We start from the raw sequence: 23054 nt of genomic DNA, 5'->3' as shown, positions 1-23054 counted from the left end.
GGGGTTTCACCATATTGGCCAGGCTGGTCTTGAACTGCTGACCTCAGGTGATCCGCCCTCCTCGGCCTCTCAAAGTATTGGGATTACAGGCATGAGCCACCATGCCCAGCCCCTTGTGTCCTTTTCTTTCCCCTCTTCTATAGGCTCTTGGAGCCGGGGCTGACTGACTGCTAGCTGCTCTTTCCACATGCCCTGCTTCTCTAGTTTCCATCAGGGCTTCAAGTTTTCCATGCTGTGACTGGGCTGGCTTTTTTTCCTGCTTTTGCTTCGATTTGAGGAGAAGAGCAACAGGACCTGAAAGTGCTCTATGGTTTAACAAAGGTGACGGGAGCCCAGAAGAGAAGAGACAAGACAATGGAGGCTGGGGATGCTGTGGGGATGGGCGCTGAGGAACTTTAGGGAGAGTTCATTGATTCTGATCCTGACTTCTTTTCATAAAGTCCCTTCCCAGTCCCTGGAGGAGGAATAGGATTCATTTGGGGGTCAGACTGTTGCTCTTCCCCACTAGTAGCTTGGGGGAGTGGGAAAGGTATTCGATGGAAGGTGACCACCAGGGATTTCTGGTCCAAGGTTAGCTGTGTGATGGAACCTAGATCAAGGTTATGGGTCTTCAGTTTCCTGTAATGTAAGAGGTTTGATCCAGATGCGCTCTAAGGCTTCTTTCAGATCTCTAAATTGTACATTTCTGAATCTTTGCTTTTCTTACTTAGGATTCCCAGTATCTTGCAATGAGCATTACTTGGCAGAGTCTTTAGCACTCTTATTTAAGAGTGGCCTCATGTGTGTGTGTGTGTGTGTGTGTATGTATGTATGTGCATGTGTGTGTGTGTACGTACACTGAGGATAGAGGGTGGAAGGAATGTTCTCGCACAGATGCTGGCCAGATGAGAGGGACAAGGGGAACTGTCCCCAGCTTTTATACCTTTGTACAAAGGAGAGGGACTTCCTGTGGAACACAAGGACTTGGTGGTCTACCATGAAATAAGAATGGATAGTTATGATCAGGTGATCAGGTTATGCCCAGGGGTAATCAATCCATGGAGACTTGGGGTTGTTTGTATTCCTGATAGTCTTCATTTTAGTTTGGGATGTTCAATGCTGTTACTTGGTCCACAATAACCTTCAGACGGCACTTGATTTGGAATAAATCTGTAGACCTCAAGTGCTAAATAATAACCATGTGAGGTTACTGTCCGTGTGGGTTCAAGCTGAATTTGAAGTTGACAAATTGTAGTCTTTACTGTGGTGCAAATGTAAAGCTTGTTTGAGACATGAACCATAAAAAGGGCTTAGAGGAATATTTTCTTAGACCATTAGTGACTTTGGTCACTAATAGAACTTAGTTGTCTTCCCATAAGACAGCAGAGGGTATCCTATAGTCCTTAGAGGGGCCTTAGAGACTCTTTCTTATTGGATAAAAGGAAACCTTTTTTTTCCCAAACAAGTATTATGAGGAACATTAATATGTAAGCTTGATAAAACTTTATTATTATAAATGTGTTCTTTAAGTTTATTGTATTTGTCAATTCAGTGGAAAAATGACAACCTGACAGTTTAGGTCCTCTCCAGTGTCTTGAAATTTGGTAAATAATAAATTTAAGTGGATGATAATCCTTTTAGATTTAATACTAATTGGAAACATATTTCCCAAATGAAATTTAAATGGAATGTTTATGAACTCCCAACATCCTCCCATTACAACTTAGGGTTCCCCTGATCTCAGTTTGAAAACCATTAATACAGAGAATAAAAATAAACTAAGCATAAATCCAAGGAATTTGAAAAATAAACCAAAGCAAAAATATAAGGGAGAAATTAAAAAACAAACCTGGGGCTGGACACAGTGGCTCACACCTATAATCCTAACACTTCGGCAGGCTGAGGTGGGCGGATTGCTTGAGCCCAGGAGTTCAGGACCAGCCTGTGCAACAGGCAAAACCCTCTCTCTACCAAAAAATTAGCTGGGCGTGGTGGTGTGTGCCTGTAGTTCCAGCTCCTCAGGAGACTGAGGTGGGAAGATCACTTGTGCCCAGGAGGCCATGGTTGTGGTGAGCCGAGATCATGCCACTGCACTCCAGTCTGGGGTACTGAACAAGGTCCTGTCTCTAATAATAATAATAATATAAATAAATAAATAAATAAATAAATAAATAAATAAATAAACAAACAAACAAACCTGGGGCTGGATATGGTGGCTCATGTCTGTAATTCCAGCGCTTTGGGAGGTTGAGGTGGGAGGGTCATTTGAGGCCCAGGAGTTCAATACCAGCCTGGGCAAGATAGTGAGACTTTGTCTCCACCAAAAAAAAAAAAAAAAAAAAAAAAATTTAGCTAGGTGTGATATGGTGGTGGTGCCTGCAGTCCTAGCTACTTAGGAGGCTGAGGTGGGAGGATCCCTTGAGCCTAGGAATTTGAGGCTGCAGTGAGCTATGATCATGCCACTGTACTCCAGCCTGGGTGATATAATGAGAACCTATCTCAAAAAAAAAAAAAAAAAAAAAAAGAAGCAAAAAATGAACAGAAACCCAACAAAATCCAAATCTACTTGTGTAGGCCCCCCATCTTAAAAAATATTGAAGCAATTAATCTAGAATTATATACCAGATATTATAGATTCTAGACACTGAAGATTAGATAGTTCTTTAAGTTCTTTAGCCTCATTCTTTCTCAGACCATATAAGCAAAACAGAAAAACAAACAAAACACACCATCTTCTAGTAGTGCTTATTCCTCCTAAGCTGAAGCAATCCTTGTCGTCTTTGGACATCTCTGATCCTTAGAGGGCTCTCACTGTGGAGCTGAACTCTGTCCCCTGTCCTTCCCTGTATTGTTTTGTGCTCTTCCCTTGGGGCCTGCAGAACATGTCTAATCCCATGTCTGCATGATAGACCCTCAGATATTTGCAGTAGTGACTGTTTACCCATGAGTCGTCTCTTCTTTAGCAAAACAGTCCCAGTTCCTTCAATTGTTCCTCATATGACAGCATGCTTTTTGCATCCCTTTGGCATCCTTGTCCTTTTCCTCTGAGCATGTTGTTAGCTTTGTCTATATTTGTATTAAAGTATTCCATGGCCCAGGTATGTCTGACAGGTATAAAGCAGAGCTGGACCATACTCATTCTTAATGGAGTTACTAAATTTTCATCAATACAGGGTAGGGCAGGTTGCTCCCTCAGTGATGCTAGTGGATTATTGATTAAAATCCCAACTTGTGTCTAACTGTTAAACTGTATTTTGCTTCCTTCTTGGTTTATGTAGTTGATGATTTGGGGGCCAGTATAGGGCCTTTATTCCTAAAGGATTATCAGAACAATGCAAGAATGATTACAATTTTTCTTGTACCCAAGCCAGTACATTTCCCACTATCATCTGTTGCTTAAAGTGCCAGATACTTGTTTTCACTTACTAGGAGTTCTCTGTTTCCATGGAATCTGTAAGTTAGGGATTTGAAAAGGAAGCAAGCTAAGGGGCTTTATAAAGCCTGCTTCTGGTCTTGTGAGGAATCTGGAGTCATTTGCTGGCCTCTGTCATGAATTGTGTTTTACTCAGTTCTGCTCTGTTACAGAAACAAAGGCAATTTCAATTTGATAGTGGTGAATCATTCTGTCAAGGGTGAAAGTCATCTAGATTTTAAATTTGTGTGTGTGTGTGTGTATAATTTTTTTTTTTTAGACAAGTTCTCACTCTGTCATCCAGGCTGGAGTGCAATGGCATGATCTCGGCTCACTGCAACCTCTGCCTCCTGGGTTCAAGCGATTCTCTTTTCTCAGCCTCCCAAGTAGCTGGCATTATAGGTGTGCATCACCACGCCCAGCTCATTTTTTGTATTTTTAGTAGAGGTGGGGTTTCACCATGTTGGCCAGGCTGGTCTCAAACACCTGACCTCAAGTGATCCACCTGCCTCGACCTCCCAAAATGCTGGGATTACAGGCATGAGCCACCGCACCCGGCCTGTGTGTTTATATTTTTTGAATTATTGTGTTTAATGCAGAGGTTTGAATAACGGGTATCTTTTACAAATATTAATATATGCATTTAATTTATGTTAATTATTTCTTCAGGTAGGTTATTTTAATTGTGTAATTTAGATCTTTGATATCCATGTCAATTTTTTGCTTACTTGTTCTATTAGCTATTGAAAGAGGCATGTTAAAGTTTCCCACTGTGATTGTGGATTTTTTTTTTTTTTTTTTGAGACGGAGTCTCGCTCTTTCACCCAGGCTGGAGTGCAGTGGCACAATCTCGGCTCACTGCAGGCTCTGCCCCCCAGGGTTCACGCCATTCTCCTGCCTCAGCCTCCTGCGTAGCTGGGACTACAGGCACCCGCCACCTCGCCCAGCTAATTTTTTGTATTTTTAGTAGAGATGGGGTTTCACTGTGTTAGCCAGGATGGTCTCGATCTCCTGACCTCGTGATCCGCCTGCCTCAGCCTCCCAAAGTGCTGGGATTACAGGCATGAGCCACCGCACCCGGCCGTGATTGTGGATTTGTTTATTCTATTGGATTTGTTAACTTTTGCTTTATATCTTTTAAAGATGTGTTATTAGGGGCATACAGATATTATGATATTATCTTATTCAACTGACTCTTTTTATGATGAAAAGTTTCTCTTTCCCTAGTAATATGTGTTGCTTTAAAATCTACTTTGTCTGGTATTATTTTGTGTGTGCTAGCTTTTTCTTGATTAGTTTTGCATGGATGTCTTTTTACTTTTAAGCTTTCTGTGTTATTTTTAAAGTATGTCACTTGTTGGCAGTGTATAGGTATCATTATTGTTTTTGGATAAAAAAAAATCCATACTGGCAGACTCGGTGTACTATTTGGAGTAGTCTATCTACATTTAATATAATTGCTGATATAGGTGGATTTATGTCTACATATAGCTATTTGCTCTCTGTTTGGCACACATGTTTTATTTTTATGTTTTTTGTTTCTCCTAATTTATTTTCTTTTTGATGAATCAACTTTTTTTATTATTTAAGTTTCCTCTCTATAACTTATTAGTATGCATTCTTTTGGTGGCTACTCTCAAGTCAAAATATGTATATTTAATATATTATAAATATAATAAAAGTACTTTCAGCGATTTCCTAATATGGCTAGGTACTTTAATTTCATCTACCTTTTACATTATTGTTGTCACACATTGTAGTTCTACAAATATCTTAAACTCCATGACATAACATTTTGTAAAACATTTTCTTATATATTACGCAAAATATATAATTTTCGAATTTTGTAAAATTGTTTGTATATTTGATATTAATTATATTTATTCACATAGTTACCTACTCACTATTCCTCATTCTTTCCTGCATTTCCATGTTTCTATTTGAGATCATTTTATTTCTCCTTGAATAACTTCCTTCAGTATTTCTTTCAGTGCTGGTCTGTTGGCACTGAATTCTCTCACTATTTGTCTTAAACATTTTAATTTCAGTTTCATTTTTAAAGATATTTTGTTAGACATGGGATTTTCTTTCATTCCTTCACAGATATTACCCAATTGTCTTTTGGCTTCCATTACTTCTCTGAGTGGTTCTCCTCTCTGGTATTTTGTTACATTTATGTCCTCATTGTTTCCATGACTTTTTTTTTTGCCAGCCGTTGTTATTCCTAGTTGTTTTCAGCAGGACTGTTGGCCTGCTGTGGTCTATATTATCCTATCTGGAGATGGACGCCTACTCTAAAGGCTATTTCTGAAAAAATGTCCTATAAGTCTTTTAAGTTATTTTAGTTAACCTTCTTTAAAAAAATTGGCATTCTGATATTTCCCCCTGGATTTAACCAATTTGTATTTACGTGAATGGGACGATACGTTTGAATAATCTTGATATTTTAAATTATATAAAAGTCAGACGCTTTTAAACATGCTTCAAATCAGTGGTTCTTCAGTTTTTTGATTTACATGTTCTTTGTGTACCCTTCTCAGAATCTGTAACTGATAGACAAGACTCCCCAAATAAATGCCCCAAACTGTTGCATACATTTTCTGAAGGATTAGGGAATATTTCCCCCTCACCGTATCGATCCATAGATTTCAGGATGGGAACTCCTACATTAAGAACATGAAGCAAAGATTGAGTTAAATGAAAAGCTGTAGATAAGTCACTAAATATTTGCGCATTTGCTCTTCGTTCACTAACATGGTGGGGAGAAAATGTACTGAGCCTGGCACAGAAATATGTATATTTATTTCTGGCTCTGCTCCTCACTAGATCTAATATTTTCAGTGTTCTCTTTAATAAACAAGGTTCATAATAATACCTGCCAGGTATTATTGTGGGAATAAGACAAGAAAACACACAAGAAAGCACTGTATAAATTGTGGTGTGCTGTACACATAGATAATATGTGTAAGTAGTTAGATATATCGATATCTGTATTTGTATATATGTGCACACACATAGAAGAAATAATATTTGCATCTCCACACTTTCTTTTAAAGAAGTACTTCAGCTAAACACAGTAATTTGAATAAAATACTTTGTGCCCACAGTGCTTCCTTTGGTACCACATCTGCTATTGTACTTGAGAAATTGTGAAGAGGATAACCTAACTTGGGGGTTGGGGCAGACATCAAGAAACCTAATATTACACATCTGGCTCTGGGATCCTGAGCTAGTTAGCAGTAGTACCTATAGTTGTATTTACTCACCTATACAATGGGATAATAACCATGCATCCTTTTTTTTTCTTTTAACTTTTCAAGGATCTTACAAAGTTCAGTACACTGTGTTCTACAGGAAAGGCTCTGTATAGATTTTTTTCTTATTGTAAAGAAGACAAGTTTCAAATATTGAATACAAATCAAATTTGATAGTTCACTGAGCACTATATTTTAGCATAATGGTTTTCATGGCATGTATTAGTCAACACTGATTATAATATATAACAGTCAACTTGTATTTACCGTTATTATGCTCCTTTCCCTAAATCATCCCATATAAAGGCTGTGTATAATACTAGAATCCATTGGAAGATAGTTTATGTCTTCCTGTCAAATAAAAAGCTGACAATTACCATTGAAAAGTATTTATTAACTTCCCATTTTTGCCTGTTACTATAAAAGCGAGAGCTCATATACTTTTTTTTGAATCTTTAGATGCCTTTGAGACTATGATGAAAGCCATAAAAAACCTTTCCTCAGAAAATGGACATATATGCACACAAAAAACATTATTATGTTTTGCCAATAATTTTCAGAGGTTTTCAAACTGTCTGAAATCCATATTCAGATTCTTCCCTTGGTTAAGAAACCCCACTACAAAAAGATGTATCCTTTTTTCTAGTTGTCATAATTTGAAAATACAGTATTTGTTCATTGCCCAGTCGTGCCATATATTTAAGAAACCAGAGAGTTAAGGTGTTGTTCAGCAAATAGCATTGTTATTAACAAAGTATAATTATATATGGATGCATAATTTATAGTGGGAGGGAAGAAAGGGAGGAAGGGAGAGAAAACATGAGTACAAGAATACCCAGTGATGGCCGAGCGCGGTGGCTCACGCTTGTAATCCCAGCACTTTGGGAGGCCGAGGCGGGCGGATCACGAGGTCAGGAGATCGAGACCACGGTGAAACCCCGTCTCTACTAAAAATACAAAAAAATTAGCCGGGCGTGGTGGCGGGCGCCTGTAGTCCCAGCTACTCGGAGAGGCTGAGGCAGGAGAATGGCGTGAACCCGGGAGGCGGAGCTTGCCGTGAGCCGAGATTGCGCCGCTGCACTCCAGCCTGGGCGACAGAGCGAGACTCCGTCTCAAAAAAAAAAAAAAGAATACCCAGTGATTAGGCTAATACAGCCATTCAATTACTCAGGGTATTAGAGACATAGATTAATGAAAAAATCTTTAGAACATGCAAACTGGTGTCGACAACCACTTCCACTTTAAATACCGTCTGGAAAGGAATAGGAAAGTTGGATAAGATAGTTTAAGGTGGCAAAAACATTTGCTAGCTTTTTGGTTCTCTGGGAAGAAATTCATAGATGTCACAGCATTGCAGCAGAAGGGTTGGTCTTTGAAAATTATTGAGTTTTACAAGGAGAATTTCTCTAGAGAATGCTTGATGGTAAAAAATGTTAGTTTAATTTACCTGATTCTTTGTGTGTATTTATATTGAACTACATTTAGTATGATTCTAGTCAATTCAGCTTTTCTGCTCTACATTTGTGATTCCTGTTTTCCATGTGACTTGGCCTTCCAAGGTTTTATGGGAGTACTGATGAGTATTTTTTATTTGGGCATGATTGGGTAAGAGGTGATACACCTTCACTATTTGACAGGGAAAGGGAATGATTCTGACACTGATTTCAACTGGTTCACTTGGGAAACTAAAAATTTTGACCTGCCAAAGGCAAAGTTTGTAGGCGAATTCATATGTGAAACAGAAGAGGGAAGACTAAATTTATTCAAATTGAAATTTGGTTTGGCCACTAACAATGTTTACATTATTTTGCAATAGGCTTTTATAAAAGTGGGCAATAAATTTCAGTGGCAATGGAAAAAAGTGAATTAAATCAGCGAGGAACTGTTTATGATCTGTTAACACAGGAAATAATTCCAAAGATAGTTTTGGCAAGGTTGGGGTGAAAATGATACTCTTAACCAGCACATGTGATAAAAGTTGATACAAAATTTTTGGAAAGAAGTTTGGCAATTTGTGACAACTTGTTCATATTTTTGGAAGCATTTCTAGAATTTTATTCTAAAATAGCATCTCAAAGGATAAAAATTACTTAAAATGTTTATCAAGAGTTGTTTAAAATGTTAAAAAGTTGGAAGTACACTTAATGAACAGTAGATGAATATTTAAGTAATCATGGAATTGTGGAACATCAAATGCTTTGTGGAATGCAATTAAAAAGGGTGCCAAAGATTGTAACAATGTGGAAAAATGTTTTTGATAGAAAAGAAGAAGCCACACCAGTATGTATTAATATATTATACCATGAGTATAGCTGTGTAATAATTACCTGTGCACATGAATAAAGACTGGAAGAGAATAGGAAAAATGAAAATAGGTTGATAGTTTAGGATCATGTCAATGCAGATGAAATCTAAATACCTTTAATTGCTATTATTTATTCAATAATGAAAACTTTTAAACAGTCTTCTAATTTTATGCTTTTATGGATTTTTATGTTAGATACTGAATTAATTAGAAATTTAATCATTTGGCAGAAAGCATGTTTTTGCTCCTAATGCATAGCTATTGTTCTAAAACTACGTATTGAATTGTCCATTCTTTCCCTGCTGATTTGAAATGCCACCTATTATTACATAATTCCCATGGGTTCATGTGTCTGCCTCGGACTTTGAACTTGTCTGTCTCTATGCTACCATTACTCTGTTTAAATGACCCTGGTTTTATTGTATGTTTTGCTTTGTGGTAGAGCAAGCTTTGACAGCGCAAACATTCTCTCTCAAAAATATCATTTTGATTCTAGTCTATTTACTCCTCCAGATGAACTTTAGAATAAGCTTGTTGAGTTTCATTTGAAAAATGGGTTTTGACTGGAATACACTAAACTTGTTGATTAATTTGGGGAGATAATTTTGCCTACCATGCTTCTTATTGTTTCCAGAAATTTCAGTGGCATATCTGAGTGTTTTTTTATTTTGGATATAGTGAGTTTATAGAAAGGTGAGAACACATCTCTATTGCTTCTATGTAGAAGCAGAGTGATTCTGATATTTATGCCAACAAATTTATTTAGGAAAGTTTCTAGTTTTCAATTGCCTGAAACAAAGAATGTAATTGGATCCAGAAGAGGTACTCTGGAATTCTGTACATTGGAATTTTGTCTTTGCCGTATATGAAATTGGTGGCCTTTTAAGAAGAGTAGCAGATTTTCAGTGGCCTCAGTGGTTAGAAAGATCCCACTCCTACCCAGAAAACTGCCACCTGTGGTTGGCTATTTAAGCTGTACTTGCATATTCTTTCAGAAGGCCGTTCTTCCTGCTGATCTCCTAAGTAGCTTTATCTAAATCCATCTCCTTTGAGCTTTATCTGCCTTTTCTGAATGAAAATGTTCTTGTTATTTCATCTTCATATTTTCTTTCCTTGTCTTCCTCTCCTGCCCATCCATTTCTGTCTAATTGGGCCTCTCTGTTGGTTTCTGTATCACCCCTTTCTTCTTCCATAGCATCTTTAACTGGGTCTGTCTGATGTTTTTCTGGTTACCATATAAGAGACTCTTTTTTATTGCTGAATCTCTTCTGAGTGTTAGGACTTCTGGTCATCTCTCTTTAATCTCTTTAATGGGCATGTCTTATTACTCACATGATTGTTGGTTATCCTTTTACTAGTGTAAAGCATGGCATGGTTCTTGAAAAGCAGGCATGATGAATTACAAGACTGTAATGTTCAGGGTTGTATTGTGTTGGAAAGGGTTGCAATTAAACTCTCATAAGCTGTAGTCCTTGTCCACCCAACCAAATAAAATAGTAATATGATCATTGTTTTGAATAGATGCAGATTAGATATCCTTGTGATCTGTGAAAATTTTTGATCTGTTTATATAATTTGTTTTTTTATTTAAAAAAAATCACGAACAGGTCAGGTCAGATTCTGCCTGTGGATAGTTAACAGTCTCTTTAGCAACCAGGAACATGACTAAAGCAAGCTGTTCTTCCTTTTTTAGGAAATGGAATTTCGTCTAAGTTTCCTCTCTCAGTGGTGTTAGACATTTGTTGTTTTTTGCTTTTCAGATCTCCTTCCTGAACTTTTTTGGAAGCTATTGTATGGTAGATTTTTCTTGGCGTGTTGCTTTTCTATTGATTACGTTTATGTGTGCACATACACACGCATGCTCATATGCAGAAAAGGACAATTCAAAACTGCCAACCAGTGATTTTTTTTCAGAGCTCTATACTTTGTATTTATACCATTTCATAATTTCAGATAACTGTGTGTGTGATAGGTTGCAAACCACTAGAAAAGCATAGTTTCTTGTTTATTGTAACAAACTGAGATTAAATAACCATATGACTACTAGAAAAGCCTGCACTGATTTTGTTTTTCATCCTAATTGGCTTAACTCTTAGTGTCCTGTGAAATATCTTGCTAATATTTGTCAGAGGCAAATTGATGTGAAGGAGTCTGTGTAGGCTTTTCTCCGTTCACTTTCTCCTCTATCATAGGGTAAGGATATCTTGGCGAGAAGGTTTGTTTTTGTTGGACAAGCACACAAAAGCCCAGATGCTTCTCCACGCAGGGCCGAGCTCTGGAGGCCCTCCAAAGTGGGCGACCCTTTCCACCTCCAGGTTTCCATTTCCCCGCCACTCCCACAGGCTGGGCAGAATGCGCTGTCTCTCTGGAGGCCCCACTTTGTATTGCTTTTTGTGTTTTGGGTAGGGAGTAGCACAAATCCTTCAAAGCCTCTGGGGTCTGGAGATGTCCTGGCAGTCCCTACCATAGCTGCTGTTCCCCTGGGTGCAACACGGCTGCTGTAGCCCCTCCGCAAAGCCTCAGCATGACGACATACCCGAAAGCCCCAGCCTGCTGCCCCACTTCCTTTGACATTAGTCCTCAGAGGATGCCTCGGTGACCTGAGGTGGCAGCTCCTCTCCTTGGGACCAAGGCACTTTGCAGGGCTTTGTGCCAACCAGAAGCTCTTAAGAGAAAGTGTGAGGAAAGAGCACTTGGAAACTCCTCAGAGAAGAGAAATAGCAAATGGAAATAGCATAGCAAGGGGGAGGGAGTAGTCCTATTTATTTGGCCATGTTTGTAAATATTTAAGATACTTACAACTGACTATGGTCTAGCACAGGGTAAGGCCAGAGCTAAGAATAATTATCATGAACTTTTGCACTAATAATGGAATTTTGGATACACAATAAAAATTAACTCAAGCCATCATGTTCAGCTGGTAGAAATTCAGAGTACAAGACCACTGGGTGTGGTGGCACATCCTTGTAGCCCCAGCTACCAGGGAGGCTGAAGTGGGAGGATTGCTTGCACAGAAGAGTTTGAGACCAGCCTGGGCAACATAGTGAGACTCTGTCTCTAAAAATAATTTTTGAAAAGCAAAAGGCAACGAAGTACCACACTCCTACATCTAGTACATTTTAAAGAAAGAGAAAATTCTTTCCTATGCCCTGAACTTCTTTAACTTTAAAAACAGAACAAACCAGCTCTGATACCCATACCTAAATATATCAGGAAGCATCTTCCCTAATGTCAAATGTGTTGTTGTTGGAAGGAAGCACTCATGCTATTTGAACTCAACCACATGAAGTGAATATAACAAATGACACTGTTATGGACCCAGGCCCTTTGTATTGTGCTTTCTTAGAGCCAGGACAAGGAAGTGTGACAATGCCCCGACTTATTCCTTTTTCAGGGGCAGATGACGGTTTATGCGAAGTTTGACAAAAATGTGTATCTTCCTGAAGATGCTGAGTTTTACTTTACTTATGATGGATCTCATCAGCGACATGTCATGATTGCAGAGCGCATTGAGGATAACGTTCTCCAGTCCAGCGTCCCAGGTGAGGTGTCCTCTTTGTTGTACAGCTGGGAAATTGGTCTGCAAATAACTTCCCTCCAGGGATGTAGGCCAGGAAGAGAGCCAGGAAGAAAAAGAAAACAGTGCTGCAAGGTCAGGAGTGTGTGCGTGCCTGTGTGTGTGTGTGTGTGTGTGTGTGTGTGTGTGTGTGTACATTAGGAAGAACACTCACGTCTGAGATTCTTCCAGCTGTATCTGTTGTTTAATTAGGAGTCTTAACTTAGACCAGGCAGACCCATCCTATTGACTGCACCCAACTTTTATGGTTGGGTGTGTTTTGGATGCAGTCAAATGGAGGAAACACTATCTATTGAGTATCACCTCCTAGTCACCTCCTATAACCTCAGACCCATTGCCAGGGTTGGCTCAGGCAGAACTGACATTGACAAAATTTGTCTTCTCTCTTCCTCATTCTTCTGTAAGCAGTCTGGCAGCCACGGGTCTGCCTCTCCTGTGCTTGCTCCTTTTGGTCATTGGGGTTCTTTCCTTGATGCCCTGTCCATCCAGAATCTTCCTTGGGGGATCGCCAGCTCCAGAACTTTCTCTCCCCGTCATCAAAATGCTTACATTTTGAAACCTGTAATTTCCCCAGTTGTCTTCTTGATAGATGACAAATTAATATATCCTGTTCATATATTGTGACAAGCTAATAGCCCTTCTCGATATAGTTGTTTTATATTTTTATCGGTATGTGGGTTGTGCATTTAAGAGTCATCAGGCTTTAACCTAATGGTGGAATTAAAATGTCATTACCTACAGGACAGGGAGGGCATTTTAGAATTCTTTTTTATTGATTGGTTGGTTTTTCTTAACGGTGGGTCTTTCAGGCCCTTTTAATTTGTATCATAAAGAGACTCTTTAATTTTTATTGGAGTTAAGATTGAGATCATTTTTAAAGGAGTTTGTCCCTAAGTGCTTCTTTAATATATCTGCTACACGTGGAAAGAAGGTAGCCAGTGAACATGCAAACAACACAGACACAGTGAGAATTGTAGAGAAGTGCAGATACCTCTCAGCTCTACCTGGTCTTGGTCACTGAATTAATCTGTTGTCCAATTTCTGAGACCATCGGCAATTTTAAGCACTTCTCTCTTTAGCCCAGTCATCTTCATCATTAAAAGAAAAAAAAAAAGAAAAAAAACAGTCAAACCGAATTAATGGGCCAGTCATGGTGGCTCATGCCTGTAATCCCAGCACTACGGGAGGCCAAGGCGGGAGGATCAACTGAGGTCAGGAGTTTGAGACCAGCCTGGCCAACATGGGGAAACCCCGTGTCTATTAAAAATATAAAAATTAGCTGGGCATGGTGGCCGGTGCCTTTAGTCCCAGCTACTTAGGAGGCTGAGGCAGGAGAATCACTTGAACCTGGGAGGCAGAGGTTGCAGTGAGCTGAGATTGTGTCACTGTACTCCAGACTGGGAGACAGAGCGAGACTCCATCTCAAAACAAAAACAAAAACAAATCTAATTAATGGCACATAGTTACTTCAGCTGTTGGTTGCTTTCCCTCACCCTTTTTCTCTGGCTAATGTTTTCCCTACCTTTAGTTTTGCTCTCTTTTCTTGGTTTTCTCTTTTATCAAGCCCTTACAGAGAAAGGATAAAAAATAATAACTAAAGTGCCACTCCTATTTTCAAAACTTTTTGTCTTTTTCTTTACTTGCACATGGTGGCAACTCTCCTCCTCCTTCCTTAGGAGGAAGATAATATAATGTTTTGTTTATATTGTGGTCTCCTTAAAAGTGAGGTTTCTTACCTTCATTTTAACAGAATCTAGAAGCAGGTGACAGTTTCTATTTCTGAACCTTGAATTTACCTGGTGACAGCTTTTACCAGGACAACCTTTCAAAATTTGTAAGACAGATTTATTTAATATTTCCTGGATATGTGTAGTCTGGTGGGAGCTGGGTGCATTCTGTGCCTGTACCATGAGACCACTTTTAAGAGTCAATGACAAAGTGACACTAGTTCTCTTTCAGTAAACTTGGGATACTCTTGTTCCTTGGAGCCCTAGCTGCAAAGCCTCTGGGAAAAGTCTTGGGAGAATAAGGCAGAGGAGGAATGACTTGTACCTGTTAGCCATTTGATTGGGGGCAACAGGGTGCTATGGACCAATGGTAGCTGAATAACTCTTCTCTGTCCAGTCATGATTATCATGATCATAGTAATTTGGTGCCACCAGTTCCTGAAAATTCTGCCAAGGGCAGCATAAAAATATACCTGGGTAAGAGCTTCCCAGCTCTGGCAAAATAAGAGAGTGGGGCAAAGAAGAGGAAGAGTGAAGGGAGGGACAAACAGCAGGATTTGGTGACACTCTCAGGAGAAATATTGAGAACACCTACAAGACAGAGACACTATTGTCAGAAGACGGGGCAGTGAACAACAACAACACACACACACATAGGTATGTATATATATTTTCCCTTTTGTTTTCTCTTGGGTAGTCTTCACCCACCTTAACTCACATTCAAAGGAGCTCTATGGAATTAGGGCAAACTTGTGTAATTGTATGGTGCTATCTTATAAACTTATCGCTTAAATATGTAAAAATATGTGACTCAGGAGGAAATGGCAGAGTGCAAAAGAGCAAAGGACTTGAAGACAACAAACACAAATTCAGGGGTCAGGATAGGAGTAAAAGGTTAAAGGAATGCTTGATAGCAGTGTTTGGTAATGATAGGAGAACAGATGCTCAAATGCTCAGAGCTCGTAAAGGTAAGTTTTAAAATCAGGAGTTACTGAAAGAAGATGGAGTCAGCATTAGTTTGGCCCACATGCCTGGCAGTGCAGAAGGGTAACGGGCTGGCTTTCCTTTCTGCCTTGTTCTCCTGGAGCGTGTTGTCTGCTTAAGCTGTGTGGTGGAGCTAGCACATTGGACCCCTGTGAGAGCATCTCCTACAGACTTGGGGTGAACTGTTCACTGTCTTGTTGTCCAGGCCATGGGCTTCAGGAGACGGTGACGGTATCTGTGTGCCTCTGCTCGGAAGGTTACTCTCCGGTGACCATGGGCTCCGGCTCAGTGACCTACGTGGACAACATGGCTTGCAGGCTGGCTCGTCTGTTGGTGATGCAGGCCAATCGCCTCACAGCCTGCAGCCACCAGACCCTGCTGACCCCATTTGCCTTGACGGCGGGAGCACTGCCTGCCTTGGATGAGGAGCTCGTGCTGGCTCTGACCCATCTGGAATTGCCTCTAGAGTGGACTGTGTTGGGAAGTTCTTCACTTGAAGGTAGGTCATCACCAGAAAATTCAGATATCCCCTCTGTGTCAAGTTCAGAATGTTCCTTATGCTATACTGTCTGTTCCCCTTGGCAGGTTTTCCTGCCCACTTTTTACCTGAACCTTGCTCTGATGTGGAGGGGTTCCCTGAGGTCCTGAGTCACTCCTCTGGGCTAGTTTATGTGACTCCGTGCCAGGAGGTATGGGATAAATGGAAGAGCCTTGTCTCAAGTGGGGAAAGACTGTGTCTTTACAGTATGCTCTTGAGTCAGCTGCTGTGGGCTGTGGCTCCACTTCTCTTGGCAAGTTTTCTTGCTGTGGGAAGGGGACATTGCTGCCCCATTTCCAAATAGGTAGGGTCACTGGACAAGAAAGATCATGTCACCAACTCTGTGAAACACCTAGAAGACATGTGACCACATGGGAAACATAACCAATGAATTGACATCTTTGAAAATGTCCGTGTCACCGAGAGCATTTGTGTTACATTTGTACTAGTTTTTGGAGTTCTAAAGACCAAATGGACTCTGAATACCAAGTATTTGGAATCTGCGTGTGAACAAGGCTATAGATGTTATATATAGGCCCTTACTAGACATGAGGCTAAACTGATCAATAGATGCTTTTTAAAAGTGAAAAAATAAAATCTTTTTTTTGAGAGATGGGGTCTCACTGTGTTGCTCAGGCTGAACTTGAACTTCTGACTTCAGTAAGCCTTCTGCCTCAATCTCCCAAAGTGCTGGGATTACAGGCATGAGCCAACATGTTTAGCCAATAGCTGCTTTTTATTGGTGATTACAAGTTATATATAATTTTATTGGAAATACACAGATGTAGTTTTATAATTTATTGAATACAACATATATTATTGCTTTTTTTTGTATCCTTCCTGTGACCTTAGCTTTGTAGTCAGATGATGCTATTTTTGAGAGTTTCTGCTTCCTGATAAATTCTAGTTGTAAGTTTCAGGTTGGCTTAAATTAGATCATGGATGAGATTAAATGCACTGCTCTGGGTAAAGGGGTGTGAGTTTTGTAAACAGAATTATAAAGCCATAAGTCACAATCCAAGAGGATCTCTGTTTCTTTCCTTTAATCAGGGTCACACTAAAACTCTCCTGGGCACTTAAAGACGTCTCTTGTTTTTAAGACCTTGGATGAGGGAAGTCACAAGTGTAGTCCAGCACTGAGCCATGCCTGAATCCTGTGTGCTGCACTCTCCTGTGTGGTGGCTGATTGATACGTATGGCGTGGGCTCCCTGAGGGTGTGGGTGGTGTTTGTTCTGCTTGCTATTATCCCCAAGGACTCAGCAAGGAGATATGAAATATAAGGGGGAGTTGCAGTGATGATACTTGAAATGTCTTGGGATACATCATTCATTCATTCATTCAACAAATACTTTTTTAAAATAAAGTATTAATAAAATATTTTTAATAAAGTATTTAATAAATAAAATAAATGTGCTGCACATTTTTAATTTCTACAATGATCATAGTAGTACCTGCTTCTTTAGCTGATGAGACAGGGTCATCTTGCTCTGTTGCCCAGGCTAGAGTGCGGTGGCACAATCATAGCTCACTGCAACCTCAAATTCTTGGCCTCATGTGATCCTATTGCCTCAGATTCCTGGGTATCTGAGATTATAGGTATGTGTCACATGCCTGGCTAATTAAATTTTTTTTTTTTTTTAGAGACAGAGTCTTGCTGTATTTCTCAGGCTTGTCTCAAACACCTGACCTCAAGCGAGCCTCTCCCACTTCAACCTCCCCAGTAGCTGGGATTATAGGCACCTGGCTCAACAAATATTTCTTAAACTCTTGCTATGTGCTAAGCCCTTAAATACAGGGGAATTGCAATAGTAATACTTGATTGTCTGGAGATACACCCTTTCTATCTCACATATGTAGGTGATAGATGACATGTATGGTCTACATTAATGTAGATATAGTATATATACATTTATATATCTATGATATATATCGTCTATATCTAAATATTATATACATATAATGTTTTCTGGCTAAGAAACTTCATCTTCTTAAGCCTCTTAGATTTTTAAAAGGATTTCTAACTATAGTATTAGAAGGTGTTTTTTTTGGGGGGGGGGCGTGGATCCATTTTGACAAAGACACAAAGGTTTCACGATTTCTCATGAGTAAAGGAAGAGCATCACAGCCTCATGCAGGGCAGTTGCAGGTCAGTCCCACAGCTCCTCCCCAGGCCAGCAAGGCTCTCAGCACCAGGCCAGCAAGTCTCTTGGCACAGCAGCTTGGTGTCTGCGGTGGTTTAATTTGTGCCTCTGAAAAATTACAAATTGTTGAAGGTCATGGAACCTCATAACTGCATATGAATAGCTTAAACTAAGGGTCTCCAAAATGGAATTCATGTTACCCACATACTATATTTATTTTTCATGCTGACATTTAGAAATACATTAATACTCTCTAGTATTTAATCCGTGGATTGCAATAATACAAGCATACAATTTTCCATTGTATGTCCATTGTATGTCCATTTCCTGGGCATGCCTGCTCAAAGTTATTTTTGCTGGTAGAGATACATAAAAAAATAAGTTTGGAGAACGCTTGACAACGCACATTGTCAAGGGTCATCCTATTGCCATTTTCATTGCTATTTGGGGATACATTCTTGTTTGCCAAGCTTTTAGCTGTCATGGCCTTTGATTTATCCATATTTTTATAACAGAGAGATTTATGTCACCAGGAGGTCCTTTCTGACCCCTCTGCCAGTATTTATACATAATACATGTATTTTCATGAGAGAAAAACTGTAGTGGTTTCTTTTCATGGTAAAACACTTTTCTATTCTAGTGTCCTAGTTGTTAAGAATGTATGCTGTGGAGCCAGGTTCAAATCCTGACCTTATTACCTCCTGGCTGTGAGACTTGGGCAAGGTATTTTAGTTCTGGTGCTGTACATTTTTAATTTCTACAATGAGGCATAGTAGTACCTGCTTCATTAGCTGGTTGTGATGATTTAATTAGATAATGTATGGCAAGACCTCTAGAAGAGTATCTGAACATATTACGTTTTCAGTAAAAGGTGATGTTGGTATGTGCATGTGAATAAATTTTCATATATAGAGTGTATTGTACGTACTTGTATGTGCATAGGTAGAAAGCAGATACAATTGGTTTGGACAAATGAAGCTGAAGGCAAAGTATAAAATCCTGGCATTGTAAGCAATTCTTTGAAAATTTCTAGGAATGTTTCTAGACTTTCTCTAAAGGCAGTTTATAGTACTTGAGGTAAAACTGTCTGCAGCCTAGACTTGTAGTGTAGTTTCTCTACAACATCAGCGTCAAGAGACAGGGTTAATGCTCATGTTTGAAGTTGAATTTTACTCTGAAGGTTATGACCATCTTATGAGATTTGATTCAGCCCACCATGTTTTTATATCTCTGTATCTAACTGTTCACACCTCAGTTCTGTTATGTATGTGTATAGGGGCTCATATATGGATATTGGCTAAGTTTAGATTGGTAGGCCTTAACAGATGTATTTATCAGTACATTTCTGTCAAAATTATTCCACATTAAAAAAAACAAATTAGGCATTTAGATGAATAGATTGAAATATAAATTTTCTGTGTCAGTTCTAATTTTGTACTTTAGAAATTGTATTAGATACTAGGTAGAAGGAAAACGTGGAGTTTTTATTGTATTTACTGAACCAAGTAGTTGGACATAAATTAATCATTTTATAGTTGGGAATAAACAAGAGTATTTGGTGAAGGACTAACATTAATGCCCTAGATTAACTGGATTATATTAGATTTTTACAATGCCAATGTATACTCTATGGATGTATTTTGACTCATTGCCTATTCATAACTATTTGGTGGGGTTCCACTCATCTTAAGCTGTTTGGATTTGTTTTTCGTTGTACTTTTAATTTAATAGAGTTTTAATCTAAGCAGTTTAAGACCTCTTATGTGCCTATACATCTTTTTTAGTATACATATTTTATTTGTGTTGCTTGTCTTCAGGTAGATAAATTATAATAATGATGTGAGAAATAAACTGTGACATCGGACCCACTGGACGTTGTAATATATTAGTGGCAGTGGCATCACAAGTGGAAAACAATTTCTTTCCTAGTAATTATTTCTTCCAGTACTTGTCCAAAAATTATTTTAATGCTCAGTGTTCAATTTTATTAAAATTTTTTTTGTGTTTATTTATTTATGATTTCTTCAAATATAAATAGATCTTACCGAAGGAGTATTCATTGATTTTTGTAATGACTTTGTCTTGGAAGAGTGATCAAAACCCTACTGTGACATATTACTGTATTCTTTGCATTTTATAAAGAACTTCTCATTTTTTTCCCTTGTCAATCATTGAGAGTTATTAGGAAGGACTGGGAACCTGGAAAAAGGCGAGTCTGAGTGGAGCATGGATCTTGTAACAAAAAGCAGAGCCTCCTTTCAGCCCTGTGTCTTACCCGTCATTAGTCACAATGCAACTTCATTATGTGTTCGAGGAAAGGAAACATCCCAGATTTTATTTAATTTTAGACCATAAATAAAATTAGATTTCTAGTTCATAAAATTAAGACCATTCCTTTTATGAAATAGCATTCATAATAGTGCCTTGTGCAGGGTCTCAGAAGCCCAAATTTGGAGTAAAGCGTTGAATAGTAATATAATTATTCAACAGAATCTCACAATTTATTTTTATTTTTTTGTTTTGGGTTTTTTGCTTGTTTGTTTTTTGAGCAGAAATCTTTTCTCAGAGATTTGTATAATTTTGACAATTAGGTTAACTGGGATAACACATTCTAATGTTTTATGTGTTGATGCTCAGATGACTTTGGAGTTGAAAGCCCCCTTGAACTTCCTGCTCCATCAAACTACCTCCCTCCACTTGTGTTCCCTGTAGCTTGACATGGCTGGCAAGCACCAAGCTTGCCAACACCAGTGAGGGGCTGCCATGTGGGTAAAGAACCCAAGGGGACTACAAATGGTATCTCCAAAGACAGAAGGCATTGTTCCTGTGAACACAGTAGCTTTTCTCCTAACCTATGGAGTAGCTCAAGCTTGTCCTGATTAGGTTTTCTAATTTAAGAGAAAAATAAAGCCCAGTTCCTTAAAAAGACAAAGAGGTCATATAAAGAATATTTCTCACATATGTTTACACTTACAAACTAATATATAACAATTTGGAAGACTCAAGATATTTTTTGCCAGAGGAAATTACTATTGTTTTGAAAAATGAACTTGGACTCTTCCAGTTGTCTAGGTAAAGGTAGTTCATGTGATCAAAGGTCTCCTAACAGGCAGAAGTTCTTCTGCTCATTATGGAACAGGTGGATTCTTTGTTATGTCAATCATAAAAACATAACCAAACCTGCTTATTTTTTATTTTTATTTTTATTTTTGAGACGAAGTCTCACTCTGTTGCCCAGGCTGGAGTGCAGTGGGATGATATTGGTTCACTGTGACCTCTGCCTCCCGGGTTCAAATGATTCTCCTCCCTCAGCCTCCTGAGTAGCTGGGATTACAGGTGTGTGCCACCACGCCTGGCTTATTTTTGTATGTTTAGAGATGGGGTTTCACCGTGTTGGCCAGGCTGGTCTCGAACTCCTGACCTCAAGTGATTCACCCACCTCGGCCTCGCAAAGTGCCAAACCTGGTTTTGTAAAGGTACTGGCATGAATTGAATCTGCAGGGCAAATATATTAAAACGTTTAACAAAACAAAGTATTACCTGGTAGATTGTTTCATCAAGTTTAAAGAGTTAAGATTTTCTCCTGCCTTTGTAATTGGTTCTATGAGTGAAAGAAAGTTTTAGGGTAAGCCAATTGAACTTTTGGAACTCTTCTATAGGAATGTTTTGGACTTCAACACAGCTGATGCATTTAGAGGATCCAGCTTCTCATTCTGTGGGTCTATGGTTGGTTGGAGAGCTGTCCCCAAAGAAAACCAACTGGTGGAACTAGTAGGACCCACTGAGGGTGGCTTAGAGAATTGAATATTTTAATTATTTATTCCAAAAGTCACATTAAGAGTAGACTCCTTAACTTGCAAATAACACCAATAGAGTTATAACAACCACAACAGATTTAAACTTGAATCCAGAAATTAGAGAAATGATTTGTTAGTTTCAAGGACAAATCCAAGTACCAGTCGCAGCATAATGAGTAGTAAGTTAAAGGAAATATAGAAAACCTTGTCATGGCCCACACGTGTAATGTATAGATAAAGTAATGTGATGCTCTTACTATGGAGAAGGGTCGTTAGTCTAACGCTCTGCTCTTGCCTGAATAGGGTCTTCATAAATTAGTTCCTTTTGAAGGAGAATGTTTGTTTTTCTATGCTTTGTACATAATGGAAAGAAAAGGAAAAGAAATGCAGAGGCCCAAAAGGACTTTAGAAGAAAGTTTATAAGGGTTAGGGTTATCTAGCAGTTCTTTTTTTCCCCTAAATTTATTATTATTTTTAATTCAATAGCTTTTTGGGGAACAGTAGATGTTTGGTCCAGCAGTTCTTAAAATGTGTCTTGATTGTTCGGTGTTCACTTAAGAAGTTTAAAAAGCAGTTTTAATATTGCTTCTTATCTGCAGGAAAAGCCATTACGTAGGAATTAACAGTACATTACAAAACAGTGGATGGGAACTACTCATTTTATGTGACAGCCACATCTTGCTTCAAGCCACATACCCTGAACCTTCTAGGCAACAAGAGAAGGGAATGTGTGGCCTAGCAATGTTTGACAGAGAAAAATATCTGTTTCTCTTTCTTTGAATAGAGAAAAGAGATCTGTATCCAGTAGGAAGCAAGATTTGTTTAATGTTTGAAATGGAGCGTGGCTTGTGTTTTTATCTTTGAATACTGTCTGCTGGCCGTAGATATAGAAAGAAAATAGAGCAAGGCCCCAGAGCCTGGCACTGTGGGTTGGCCTGATGACTGCACTGTGCCCAGATCTTACTAACCAGAGAAGGGCAAACTGATTTATAAGACTTACTTGCTGGCCCACAGACGACGTAAAATGTCAGCTTTGTTACTCTGCCATAAAACTTTGTACTGGACAGCAAGTTTGAAATAACATTAGCTGAAGCACCAGTGGGTAGGAAACCCATAAAGGACAGATTTATTACAAAATACAAGAAATACAGGTTTCCAGTGTTGTTTTTTTTTTTAAGTTTTGAAATCAATACATTATAGGTAACAACTGATTCTGGGGTTTTGTATGCTTCTCTTGGAAATCTTGACATTTTTCAAGGAGTTGTGTACACACTCAGTATTGCTGTCTAGCCTTCTGTCACTTCTGATAGTATTTAATGGGACAAACATTTCTACACCT

General features: G+C 38.9%; 1 protein-coding gene across 3 annotated transcripts in view; it reads left to right on the top strand.

Annotated features, from left to right (window-relative positions):
* ARHGEF28 (Rho guanine nucleotide exchange factor 28) overlaps positions 1–23054 on the top strand; it is a 306206-nt gene that overhangs the window by 111351 nt on the left and 171801 nt on the right. For 2 of the 3 annotated variants that reach the window (XM_055254425.2, XM_055254424.2), the window contains exons 3-4: positions 12345–12492; positions 15444–15737. In XM_055254425.2, coding sequence (XP_055110400.2) covers positions 12345–12492; positions 15444–15737 — 442 coding nt within the window. The remainder of the gene's footprint in view (positions 1–12344; positions 12493–15443; positions 15738–23054) is intronic. The other variant, XM_055254426.2, reaches the window with a different exon arrangement.

The sequence above is a fragment of the Symphalangus syndactylus genome, chromosome 18, assembly GCF_028878055.3.
Source record: "Symphalangus syndactylus isolate Jambi chromosome 18, NHGRI_mSymSyn1-v2.1_pri, whole genome shotgun sequence".
Taxonomy (NCBI): domain Eukaryota; kingdom Metazoa; phylum Chordata; class Mammalia; order Primates; family Hylobatidae; genus Symphalangus; species Symphalangus syndactylus.
This window is presented reverse-complemented; position numbering and strand designations above follow the sequence as displayed.